The sequence below is a fragment of the Mauremys mutica genome, chromosome 16 (genome assembly GCF_020497125.1).
Source record: "Mauremys mutica isolate MM-2020 ecotype Southern chromosome 16, ASM2049712v1, whole genome shotgun sequence".
Taxonomy (NCBI): domain Eukaryota; kingdom Metazoa; phylum Chordata; order Testudines; family Geoemydidae; genus Mauremys; species Mauremys mutica.
Genome location: NC_059087.1, coordinates 29,448,084 through 29,461,434, shown reverse-complemented (window position 1 = coordinate 29,461,434; position 13,351 = coordinate 29,448,084). Strand labels below are relative to the sequence as shown.

General features: G+C 46.6%; 1 protein-coding gene and 1 long non-coding RNA gene across 4 annotated transcripts in view; one reads left to right on the top strand and one right to left on the bottom strand.

The window, feature by feature from the left end:
• MORC2 (MORC family CW-type zinc finger 2) overlaps nt 1-13,351 on the bottom strand; it is a 104,082-nt gene that overhangs the window by 78,548 nt on the left and 12,183 nt on the right. For all 3 annotated transcript variants that reach the window (XM_044990461.1, XM_044990459.1, XM_044990460.1), the window contains exons 4-5: nt 12,558-12,626; nt 622-712 (exon numbers count right to left, since the gene is read on the bottom strand). In XM_044990461.1, the coding sequence (XP_044846396.1) occupies nt 622-712; nt 12,558-12,626 (160 nt within the window). The remainder of the gene's footprint in view (nt 1-621; nt 713-12,557; nt 12,627-13,351) is intronic.
• The window catches only part of LOC123351216, a 56,821-nt gene continuing 43,880 nt past the window's right edge, over nt 411-13,351 (top strand). The window contains exons 1-2 of the long non-coding RNA XR_006573956.1: nt 411-493; nt 8,689-8,741. This is a non-coding gene — a long non-coding RNA (uncharacterized LOC123351216). The remainder of the gene's footprint in view (nt 494-8,688; nt 8,742-13,351) is intronic.

The window sequence follows — 13,351 nt, the reverse complement described above, 5'->3', positions numbered from 1 at the left end:
AGGATGGTCTGTATTATTAGACATACTTGACAGATATTTTGAAATAAATAACCAAAATAATTGAAACTGGCTTTATTATATTGTGTTATTTAAACAACTAAAATATGCAGAATTTTTAATTTTTTGGCACAGAATTCTCCCAGAAGTAGTGTGTGCCCCACACCAAAAGAGCAAATTCTGAACAAATCAGTACTTCATTCCCAATAAAGATTCACAATCATCCCAAAAGGTTCTTTAGGAATCCAGTACTGGTAGCCACGTTGTATCTACAGGATTCACCTTTAGAGGTCACCGTAGCCTCCTATTTGCAAATAGTCATTCAAGCCTCTAGTCTCAGTATCATTATGATATTGCCATGGAGTGCAAGTTATTGTGATGTCATAGGACTAGGGCCAGCTTCATTGCCTGAGGAAGAGTTACAAGGAAAGAGAGACAGACATACACAGAGTGTATCCAAAGCTAACAAGTAAAGCCACCCAGAACTCCCTTAAAGGTTGGTAGCTTTTTAAATGTGACTTAAAAAGTGTTTCCTTTTTATAGAAGTATACAAAGCTCAACATTTGCTGGCCTGCTATCAGCCAGACCCCAAGATCTCAGAAGGCTGGCTTCTGTTATACCTACGATTTCAAGCCGTTCCCATACTGCCCAATTTGAGTCGACTCTGGTGATCGTTTGGCCGATTTACCAAACTGAATCACACTTGCGGCATCACCTGGAATAACAGACAGAAAAAGTGAGATCTACTTATGAAGTATGTAAAAAATATTTTTATATCTATATACACACACACACACCCCTCTACCCTGATATAACGCTGTCCTCGGAAGCCAAAAAAAATCTTACTGCGTTATAGGTAAAACTGTGTTATATTGAACTTGCTTTCATCCGCCAGAGTGCGCAGCCCTGCCCCCCTGGAGCGCTGCTTTACCACGTTATATCCGAATTCATGTTATATCAGGGTAGAGGTGTATATATATTTTCTCGCTCCACACACACACGTATACACACACACGTATACACACACACACACACACACACACACACGTTTTTACAAGATTATCATGATTACATTACATAGTGGCAGCTTACATTACACAGTTCAAACACTGAAGGCCAGAAAAAAAAGGTTGGTTATGGGTGTGATTTTTTTAAAAGATATTTTTATATCAGCAAAAGGAATAATATAGATGCAATCATAATGGCAAAAAGTACCTTTGCAAGTAACACTTACTTCATTTGGGGCAACAGTATAAACTCTTTTGCTAGTTGAAGCTGCATTTACTTTAGAATGGTTTGCTCATATAGTGATACCAGCAAACCTTTTCTAGCGTAGACTACACCCAGGACCCTTCAGAATTCCATAAAGATACTGATCCTCTCTCACAAAATAGGGAAATTCTTCTTCTGCTCTTAGGTCCAAAACAATTCCAAATACCTTCAGGTTAAAAGTACCCAGCAGGACAACTACAGCACAGATTCTGCTGCAAACATTACTCAATAAGATGCTTTTGTATTTTACAAAATTTTGATAATACTCCACACAAGTCCATGCACCCAATTCCAAGTCCTTCCTCCATGAAACTATGACCATTTTAACAAAACAGTACTACTAACTAGTATGCCCATAAAACAATTGTAAATTCACTGGCAAGTTTCTAGAGCATGGTATTAAAGTAGTATCATTCCAATATGTAAACGCAATTGTAAGATTTAATACTCTTTATTAGCATTGGACACATGGTGCAATCACAACGGAAAGGATGTGATGTGATAACACAGAATATGGCTATTCTGAGGTTGTAGGGTGTGGGGACTATTTTTTTCCACCACATTAATTCAGGCCTTCCATTATATGTGAGATGGGAAGCCAGCCTTTGAAACTACAAGCGAAGTGTTAAGCTTCTGTAAATCCAAGGGATAATGGCTCAGCAAATGATTCTTTTGTGAGGTAACGGAATCCCCAATAAATTCTTTAGCCCTGGTCTACACTATGGGGAGGGAAATCGATCTAAGTTACACAACTTCAGCTACATGAATAACGTAGCTGAAGTTGACGTACTTAGATCAACTTACGGTGGTGTCTTCACCACTGTGAGTCGACTGCTGCCACTTCCCCGTCTACTCTGCCTGCGCCTCTCGCGGCCCTGGAGTACAGGAGTTGACAGGAGAGGGCTCAGGGGTTGATTTATCGTGTCTAGACGCGATAAATCAATTCCCGCTGGATTGATCTCTCCCTGACGATCCGGCGGGTAATGTAGACATATCCTTAGTGAGATAAGAGGTGGTTACTTACCTGTAACAGGAGATTCTTCAAGAAGCGTGGTCCTTATTTGTATTCCAAACATGAGTGTGCATGTGCGACATACACCGGAGACAGAAGATTTTTATATCAATATCCATTGGCCCACACGTGCAGTGTATGTAGCCTTGTGCCGCAGGTGAGGTTATATGAGGCTGTGTGGGACGACACCCCATCACAGTCACCCTCTCACCACTGAGCAACGTGGACCACAACAGAGGGGAAGGAGGGTGAGAATTGGAATACAAATAGGGACTATACATCTTGAAGAACCTTCAGTCACAGATAAGTAACCTCCTCCTCTTCTTTTTCGAGTGATGGGCTCTATATGTATTCCAAACACAGGTAAGTACCAATCAGTGGTCAGTGCGGAGGTTGCCAGGATGCAAGAGGTATCACAGTCTGAAGGACAGCACAACCCATGGCTCCATCAGCTACTGCCCTCTGGGCTATAGCATAGCGGGCCATGAAGGTATGGACAAGACGCCATGTCACTACCCAGCAGATGCCAGGATACATCTGCCAAGGAGGTGGAAGTGGCTGCCTATGCCTGTGTCGAGTGTGCCATGATCCAGCCATGTGGCATGGCATTAGAGAGCTCGTAGCATGCACAGATGCAGGCCAAGACCCACTTCGAGACACATTGGGAGGAGAGGGCCTGACCTCAGGATCTGTCTGCAAAGGCGTGGAAAAGCACAGAAATTACAGGTCCAGTCAAGGTAGACTGTGAGGGTGCGAAGAACATCAAGTGAATGCAGGTTCTGTCTTCCAGATTGGCATGTGGCTTAGATTGTAAAACCAGGAGGTAGATCAACTGGTTGATGTGGAAGTCTGACACCACCTTCGGGAGAAATTTGGGGTGAAGGCGTAAGGAGACATTGTCCTTATGGAAGACTGTATATAGTGGGTCAGCGATCATGGCGGCCAATTCACTGATCCACTGAGTAGAAGCGATGGCCATGAGAAAAACGACCCTTATGGAGAAGTGGGAGAGGGAGCACATGGCCAGAAGCTCAAAGTGTGTGTGTGGGGGGGGGGGGGGTCTAGTGAGGTGGAAAGGACAAGGTTGAGGTCCAAGGATGATTCAGGAATGATCACCAGTGGGAAGGTGTTACGCAGCCCCTTCAGGAAGCATGTAGTGGTGAGATGGTTAAAAATTGAGCATCCATCCACGGGAGAGAAGAGGAGGAAGACACTGAGCACTGCTAGGTGGACCAGGACAGAACTAAGGGAAAGGCCAGAGGTCTTAGGTTCAAGGGGGTAGTCCAGGACAGTAGGGATGGAGACAGCGTCCAGGGAAAGGTTATGGCACCGAGCTCAGAAGGTGAAACAGGCCTATTTCACTGTATAATATGCTCTGGTGGAGGCCCGCCTGCTGTGGGCAAGAATGAGGCACACTGGTGCCAAGCAGGTGTTATCTATGCACGAGCCCCAAAAAACAGGCTATGAGATGAAGAGGGCCAGGATTGGGGTGGTGGACAGTGCCCCGGTCTGGGGTGAGGTCCAGCATCAGGCAGAGGTGGGGTGGGGAGTGGACAGAAAGCCGGAGGAGGTCGGGAAACCACAACTGACTGGGCCAATACAGAGCGACCAGCAGTATTGTGGCTTGTGTCCTGGCAGACTTTCTGTAGCACCTCAGGAAGGAGGGAAATGGGGCGGGAGACATAGGGGAGTTCGCCACCCCAAGGCAGGAGGGAGCACCACCTTGGAAGCTGGGCTCCGTGGCCCCCCAGGAACAGTAGAGGGGGAATTGTGGCTGTCACATATGGCAAAAAGATGCTAGCAAGGGGTATCCCAGGCATGGCACAGCGAATGGAGAGTGGGGTTGTGGAGTTCCCACTTGTGATTGAGGTATCAGTGCCGGCTGAGCACATTGGCCATGGAGTTCTGCATGCCCGGGAGATATACTGTGTGCTGCATGACATGATGGCAGATGCACCAGTTCCAGTGGTGGATGGATTCTGCATAAAGAGACAGAGACTTGGTGCCCCCATGCCTATTTATGTAAGCCGTGATATTGTCAGAAAGGATTTGAACTGGCACAGATGAGCAGCAGGAATATGCGGCAAGCCAAGCGGACTGCTCGGAGCTGGAAGATATTGATGTATTGGTGGGCCTCGTGCTGAGTCCAAAACCCCTGGGCAATGTGCTCACTCAGATGAACGCCCCAACCGGTGAGGGAGACATCTATGGTCAAGGTGACAGCTGGGATAGGTGTGGTGAAGGGGATGCTGAAGAGCACCTTGGAGAGTTGATCCACCAGAGCAGGGAGGCCCAAAGCGAGCGCGGAACAAGCAGTGTGTCATCCAAGTGGGTGGCATGGGGCCAGGCAACTGACAGGAACCACAGCTGTAGACAGCACACATGTAATCGAGTATACAGCATTACGTAGATGCACTGTGGTGCGGGGGTTGCGGTGAAGGGCCACCACTACAACCATCCAGGTGGCGAAGCGGTCTCCCAGGAGAAAGGCCCGAGCAGCCATGGAATCGAGGTGGGCACCAAGGAAGTGGATTGTCTGTGTCAGGATGAGCACTGATTTCTCCTCATTGATGCAGACACAGAGTGTCGAGGAGAGAGTGAAGACTGTGATGTGGCAGATGTTAGCTTGGTGCAGGAAGGCATGACGAGAAGCCAGTTGTCCAAATACTGGGAGTATCCCAGATGCCGGAGATGTGCTGCACTACTGCAAACACTTTTGTGAAGACTGTGGGGGTTATCACAATGCTGAAGGGAAGGACCCTGAACTGGTAGTGGTTAGTGCCCATGCGGAAGCGAAGAAATTTGTGGTGGGCCAGGTGGATGTCGATATGAAAGTATGCATCTTTCATGTTGAGAGCTGTGAACCAGACTCCCCAGAGAAGGAAGGTAATCATCAAGGCGAGCATGACCATATAGAACTTGGTTTTGCAGCTGATGGTGTTGAGAATGCGGACATCAAGTATAGGGCAAAGCCCTCCGCCCTTCTTCGGGATGAGAAATATGGAGAGTAGAAATCCTAGCCGATGAAGGGGTCGAGCACCAGTTCTATCACGCCTTTAGTGAGGAGGGCATATGCTTCATTTTGTAGGAGGGCATGGTGGGAGGTATCCCCCGTGGGAGACCAGAGGAGTGGGGAGGTGAGAAACTTGATAGAGTAACAGTGCCGTATGATCCCCAGCACCCAATAGTCCATGGTGATCTTGCCCCTGTTGTGGGCAAAAGGGGAAAGACAGCCCCAAAGGTGACTGGGGAGAGGGGAGGACGAGGATGCTGATGCAGGGGACTCTCAGCTCTCAACTTGTGTGTCAAAACTGGGCTTTGGGTGGTTGACGAGGCGAGGCGGAAGAGGTGGCTGTGGCAGGGGCCGAGGCCCAGGGCCCTTGGGATCAGTGTCGTTAAGGTGGGGCATCCTCACAGTGGAGACAGCGGTCTGGTATGTCGTTGCTGTTTCCACCGGGGTGCTGGGATGTAAACACCTAGAGACCAAAGCATCACCCTCGAGTCCTTCACGGAGTGAAGGGACTTGGCAAAGACTTGGCAAAGACTGATGAGACCAGCTTGTCTTCGTAAAAGGAGAGGCCCTGAATGGTGGTCTTGACCTCCCGTTGGAAGCCAGAGGATGGCAGCCACGACACCCTGTGCATGACTATGCCGGTCACAAGGGAGCAGGATGGGTCTGCGACATCAACCACCTCTTGGCGGCTCATCTAGTCAGTCAAGTGACCTTCTTCCACAAGAGCCTGGAAGCCTTGCCGTTTGTCCAATGGCAAGTCATCCAGGAACTCCGCTAGCTTGGCATAATTGTTAAAGTCCTAATTTGCTAGCAAAGCCTGGTAATTGGCCATGCAAAACTGTAACACAGCGGAAAAGTAGAGCTTCCAGCCCAGAAGTCTGGCCACCCTGTGTGCTGGCCATGCGTACGCTGCCTCAAGCGTTCAGTCACTGTGTGAACCACCCGGGAAGTGGGCAGGTGGGAGGGAGAAAAGAAAGTCTGTTTCTTTCGAGGAAACAAAGTACCAGCGATCTGCCTATTTGACCATAGGGGACACAGGAGGCAGGCATGTGCCAGACCGCCCACGCTGGCCACAGGACAGCATCACTGATGGGCAACACAGCGCAAGCCGGTCCTTGGGACTGGAAGATATCCAGCAACTGGTGGTGGTAGTGGTCTGGACCTCGTCCAGGAGTATGCCCAAGTCACTAGCAACCGTCTGCAGCAGCTCCTGGTACTACTTTTGATTGTCAGGAGGTGAGAGGGTGGGGTGGGGAAAATCAGGGTATCATTCGGCAAGGAGGCAGTGATGGTAAGGTCTGCTGGAATCTATCGATACTAGCTCCACTTCTGAGTCTGAGCAGGGGCCCGGACCGAAGGGTGGGTGGCCTGAGGTGAATAAGGCCAGTGATAAGGGTCGCAGGATGGCCAATACTGCCAAGAGGTTGGGTCCTCATGGTATGGTGGGACCCAAGGGTAGCAGTACCACGGCATCAGTGGGGGGGAGGGGAGCATACCCGGACACATGCACCAGCTGTGCCTGAGAGTCTGAGCTGTGCTGGGACACAGGAGAGAAGGACAGGTTTTCCTCAGAGAGGACTTCAGAGTTGGAGGAGACACCCACTATCGGGGAAGCTGTTGGTATGGACAGTCTGCAGTCAAGGTCTATTCCCCAGTAGAAACAATGCTTCTGCTGAAGAGGGGGGTTCCGGTCCCCGAGCAGCAGAAAAGATGGATAGGGCAGTTCCATGTGTGCCACCAGGAGGAGGGCGTAAATGCCACCAGGCATCCAGGGCATGTATCATCAGCACAGCGTGATGGCATCTGCGGTATGGAGTGCAGAGACAGCTGTTGCACTGGCAGTGTGTGTGCCGGAGAGCAGTGCTGGTGGCCAGCCAGTGCATTCGATGTTACTGCCACCTTTCGCTTCTTTAGATTTGCCCTCAGAATGGGGAAAACTAAAGTAGTGTCTGCACATAGTATCTCACCTGACCGGACGCTGCTCGGGGAAGGAACATTGAGCTTGGCAACTGTCCATGATGGGGACTTGCTACGATGCCCATGAGTGTGTTTGTGACTCACACTGGGACTTCTCCGACACCGGCTGCACCTTTGGATCTGAGGCGCAAGAAGTGCTAGGTGAGGGGCTCACTGCTGGTGAAAGGCATTGCACTGTCAGAACTGACAGTTCCTGGTCAGACTAGGCACGCAGCCAGGGGACCTCCTCCATGAGGAACTTATGGAGGCAGAATAGGTGAGCCCCACAGCTCCACAGCAGAAAGGAGTGGTAGATTTTGCAATGGGCAGCTAGATTAGCTTCCTCGAGGCAATAAAGGCAGTGGTGATACTCATTTCTCATGGAGAATGAGCGAGGGCACAACGCACGGTTCTTGAACTCCGGAACGTGGGGCATAGTACCCCGGAGAAGCAGGGGGAGAGCCCAGCCCCAGACAGGGAGAGGGTTACCGCTAACTACACTAATTATAATAAAAAAGGAAGAGAAATACTATGTACAATGGACAAGCATTCTTGTAGGCAAGTTACAAGTATGGAGTAACAAGGATTCCGACTCCAACCATGCAGCGGTAAGAGGGAACTAAGGGAGCATCGTCTCACACAGTCTCATATAACCTTGCCTGCACCATGAGGCTATGTACAGCGCACGTGCGGGCCAACCGACACTGCTGAAAAAACCTTCCGGCTCCCGCATATATGTGCATCCATGTTTGGAATACATATAGGGACCATCACTCGAAGAACACTTATCTCAAAGAATCTATTGGGGAAAAACTGAATCTACAAATTCAAAGACGATGTGAAATTCCTTAGTTCAGACAAGAAGATTGGAATGGCAGGGGGATCAATATGACTGGTTCTACAGGTCTAATTACACATAGAAATTCCATCTTGTCTCAAGTCAAACTAAATAGGTGAGGACACTTCAGAGGAGCTTTTAAGAGCTGCAGTGATCCATCTCCTCTGGGAGAGGGGGCTAAAGAATGCCTTCATCTCCCTGCCCCTAACAACCTGCCAGGAACCCTGAAATTTCTAAATCTGTGTCCAAAGAAAACAGACTGATACTTTATTGTGGTAGTAGCAGTAGAGACCCCATCTATGTGTATGTTTCTTTGCCTGTCCTTTTAAATTCAATTTCCAGTCTGCATGACCAATATCTTTAGTTAAGCTTTATGTTCATGTTCCTTGTCTCATAAGTTTTTGGTGAATAAATGGTATAGCTGTATTGCTTTCTGACTGCACTGTATTCTAAAGGGAGTTTCTCGAGGATGTACCTCTAGGGACCAGCTACCAGTTCACTGATTGGTCCTCATTAGCCAAGACAGACAGACAGAGAGTGTTTGAATCACATCTGCAAAACCTAACAAGGCTCCTTGTTTTGTCTACTAATCTTCAACAGGCTTCTGGATTCCATGAAGCTCTGAGGGAAAAGAGAGACCTACTCATCACAGGGTGAGTGCTATAGCCTTGCCACTGAAGCACAAACTAGTTGAAGTGAGCAGTAACGATGGAACTTGTTTATACTATAACATTAGCCATATTATTTGTAGCTTAGTAGTTGTTTGATGTCCACGGGGCACAGAGCAAAGAACCACTGAACAAATATCCCAGTACCTAGAACCACAAAAAGAGTGGTTGAGTTAGTGGACTTGCATTATTGAAGAAAAGAAAATTTTCAGATAGACACGTTTTCACGTTCTTCATATTCAGGTCCACTGATCCCAATCATGGGATTTTAATCAGAAATGCAGTTGTACAGGGAAGGTATTAGTTTGGAGCCAGTATTTACCCATTGATCCATGGTATTTCTAAGGCACATCGGTATCTATGCACAGAAAAAAGATCTATGCACAACAGAGGCTTGAGTTCATGGTGATACTATGGCATCCAGCGCTTTCCTGCCGAAGACCAAATTGGAACATACTTGTGTGTCTAATTTGAAGTGTAGCAAAGGTACAACCCAGGACCATGTAGTCACCTTGCATATTTCTTCATAAAGGCGATACAACCTCATGAATCATAAGATCAAAGATAAACAAATTAGCCTTCAAAGGGAACCCTCTCTGCTTTACATGCTTCCAACACACAACACCATAGCCATGTGGTCATGAAGGATTTAGATGTCTAAACCCTTCCTTTAATGTCTGAATAAAAATCAGATCCATTCAAAAATTAAAGTACCGCTTCATTAGTGTTGCAAGTGCATTGCTATCAGCATTCTATGAATAAAGCCACTTTAGATGACAGAACAGACATTTGGTAAAGTTAACAGTCTGATAAGCTGGTCACAAACCTCCACACTAAACTTAAGTATGAATGATTCTAAACCTTCTGGATGACTGTATGGGAGTAAATCTTGCCTGGTCTACAAATTCTCAGGACATATGCCTATTGAGGAATTCAGGTCAGTTGAGAGGCATGCATTAGTCTAAGGTTTGCTTATTTCTGCCTCAGTGTTTAAATTTCAAGCTATGTAGAGAAGTATTGTCTATTGGTAGAATGGTTCCTTGAGAAGAATGGAAATTAATCAGAATATTCTTTTCTGTAACCATTTCCTCTGAAATCTGAGCAGTGGTTCTCAAACTTTCGTATTGATGACCCGTCACACAGCAAGCCTCTGAGTGCAACCCCACCTCCCCCTTATAAAAGTGTTTTTAACTTAACACTACTATAAATGCTGGAGTCAAAGCAGGGTTTGGGGGTGGCAGCTGACAGCTTGCAACCCTCCACGTTATAACCTCAAAACCCCCAGTTTGAGAACCCCTGACACAGACTACTCAAGAATAGGCAACTTTCCCACCCAAACTATGAGGAAATGAGCTTCTTTGTGTAGAAGAGCTGGTCAGTTAATGTGTGGATCAGCTGTTGTGGTGTGTTTTGTAATCATCTGCCAGGTGTTACAATGCTGCAAGCTTACTGGATTCAAGAACTGTTTTCCAAGACCAATGCTTTCCCACAACGCCACTTGAAGCCAGAGCTCAAGCTGAGAACAAGAGTACCCTAGGGTTCTGTTCTGTTCCCCCTAATGTTCAATGTGTACATGAAGCTACTAGGACACTATGAGTGTATCTGGGCTCCAATGCCGTAAGTATGGAGAGTTACGAAGGTATTTCTAACATGCTCATCTCTTTTGTACTAAAGAACTACATGAACAGCAAGGGAAACCAAACATTTGTTCCCGCACGTCATATGTTCCATCCTTCCTTTGTTTGAGTTCCATGTTTAAGTGAGACTGTTCTGGTCTGTCTACAGGGCAAACATTGCCAAGCCATTCTAAGACCACCTTTTTAGAGGGAAGGCTTGTACAGAGAAGTGTTTTACACTGAACACAGGACTCAGCCTGATTTCTGGTGGTAGGAAAGTCTGGTAGACGACCTTCTACTGGCCCTTGCAAGTTTCATCCTGAAGTCAGCTGGCTGCAACATCTGCCCTGAGCAGGTGTCAGAGAGAGATCATCTCTGAGATTGCTAGATCCTAAACCGTCACATGTAAAAGTTGAGACCTTCAGGCAGATCCAGAATTGGATGGGGAGACAGTGCAGCATGCACAGCAACATGTTCTTTTCAGCAGTTCTGTTCAAGTTTGCTTCTGCATAATGAACGAGGTAGAGCTTCCACATGGCTCCTATGTAGCCTTCATTACTGGCAGAACCCATTGTGATCATCCAGCCTGGAAGCAATGAAGACACAGATCACTGTGATTAGGTCTGCATCACAAAGAATCACACTCTTCCGGCCTGCTGAAGATAGGAAGAGGCATTTTCTGGCAGCGTGGAGTCAGTAAGAGCTGCATATCAATTTAAATGGCAGTGCTCTCAAAGGGCAAAGACATGGCTCCATCCAATTCTTCAAAGCATTTCCCCCCTTCCTAGAAGCATTGCATTTATCCTTCCCAGACTGAGGTTGAACCAACACTTTCACTCAAGCACCAAGTCAGTTGGCAAAGGACATAATTCATTTCTGATGCACAATGTTGTCATGAACTGCTACTACTGAAGGCCATATCATCCTCTAATATCTTCTAGTAGTTCAATATACATGCTGAAAGATAGATACAGGTCTCAATACTGCAAGATTCCACAGATGAGAGCGCTCAGGGAAGACTAGCAACCAACCACCATAATCCTCTCGGATATGTCCACAAGAAATGACACTTAGCCAACTTAGTGTGACTCCATCCATCCTGCCAGGTCACACTGACAAGGCAGTAGTACAGAGAGGCAGTGTCAAAAGCTGCTGGTAAATCTTAAATTATTAACATGGATGTCTGCCTTCTGTCCAAGACCAAAAGACGAACATGTGTTAACCTTAAGGACACACTAAGGCCCAAATTGTCTCCCTGGCCCATAGGAAGTTGATGGAAAGGCTGAGGTTGGCACTTCAGAGATAGTTTTGCTGATAGGTTGCTGCTGTAACTGTGCTCTCACTAAATCAATTGTTGAGTCTGCTGTTAATTGTATAGTTTGCCAAGAGCACCTAGAGCCTGGGATGGATGCCCTTATGTAGTTAGTACAAACCTCAATCAAATAAATGACTGAGAAACTTCTAGGTTACTGATATATCAGGTGCTCCTGGAATCTTTTTTGCCCCACTTTCTTAATAACCTTACCCAAAGAAGGGAAGTAAGACAGGGCTTTAATTGGTAAGATCTTCTGCAGCCCATGTTAAACTATTGCAAGTTTTATGGCAGCCAATACCTTATCCAAGAGTGGTATTGATATGCGTTGGATCAGCAGATGATCTAGGTGGGTGTCACTCATCATGAGAGTAAAGGATTCATTTATGTGGTAGCATGGACTTCCCACAGTACTTAGAGGTCCTGTAGTGATGTGCCTGAGTCAAACTTGCGAAAGAAGGTCTTCAGAATCCATTTGCTTGGTCCTGGAAAAACTTCTGAGTTTAGCTAGACTTTTTTGCAAAGCAGACAGAGAACTCCTTTCAGCAGGACGTATTGGGTCCAAGGCAGAATGAAGGAAGTCTAGTTTAATTATTCTCGTCACAGTTTCGCCGATTCCATGGCAGAGGAAAAAGTGGCTCTTCGTCTCCCTTGCAGATGTAACATGGATTTGCATGGACTCCTTGTGACAATCGGATTCAATTTCTGTGTTGTGCTACTGCTGCTCTAATTGTTTGACTTAAGTTTTTATACCACATGCATCACCCATTGAGCCCATCAAAACCATAGGGATGTGACACTGACAGAATACTTGCAAGGATTAAAGTTATTTTTCTCAGCGTGACACTGCAAATACAACTTCCTGTAACTTACTTGAATCCATTCCTGCTCCATCATCCAAAAAACATAACATGAATTGACCTCGCAGGTCCTCTCGCCGTTCTACAACAAGAGAAGAATTAACAAAACCATTACACTCAAATAGGAAGGGCAATTAAAAATTGTTTGAAAGTGTCCAAACAGTTTTCATGACTGGAGTAACACAGCAGGCTGGACTCAAACTTCTAGCTGATTTGTGTGTGGTAAGACTACAAAATGATTAGTCACCATCAATAAAAACTCTTAGTAGGAAAAACAGGAGCCGATGAAATTGTAGGTGTTATTACCGAAAAATTATTATTCTCTTTCATAGAATCATAGAATATTAGGGTTGGAAGTGACCTCAGGAGGTCATCTAGTCCAATCCCCTGCTCAAAACAGGACCAATCCCCAACTAAATCATCCCAGCCAGGGCTTTGTCAAGCTGGGCCTTAAAAACCTCTAAGGATGGAGATTTTACCACCTCCCAAGGGAACCCATTCCAGTGCTTCACCACCCTCCTAGTGAAATTGTGTTTCCTAATGTCCAATCTAGACCTCCCCCACTGCACCTTGAGACCATTACTCCTTGTTCTGTCATCTGGTATCACTGAGAACAGCCAAGCTCCATCCTCTTTGGAACCCCCTTCAGGTAGTTGAACGCTACTATCAAATCCCCCCCACTCTTCTCTACTGCAAACTAAATAACCCCAGTTCCCTCAGCCTCTCCTTGTAAGTCATGTGCTCTAGCCCCTTAATCATTTTTGTTGCCCTCCACTGGACTCTCTCCAATTCGTCCAATCCCTTCTG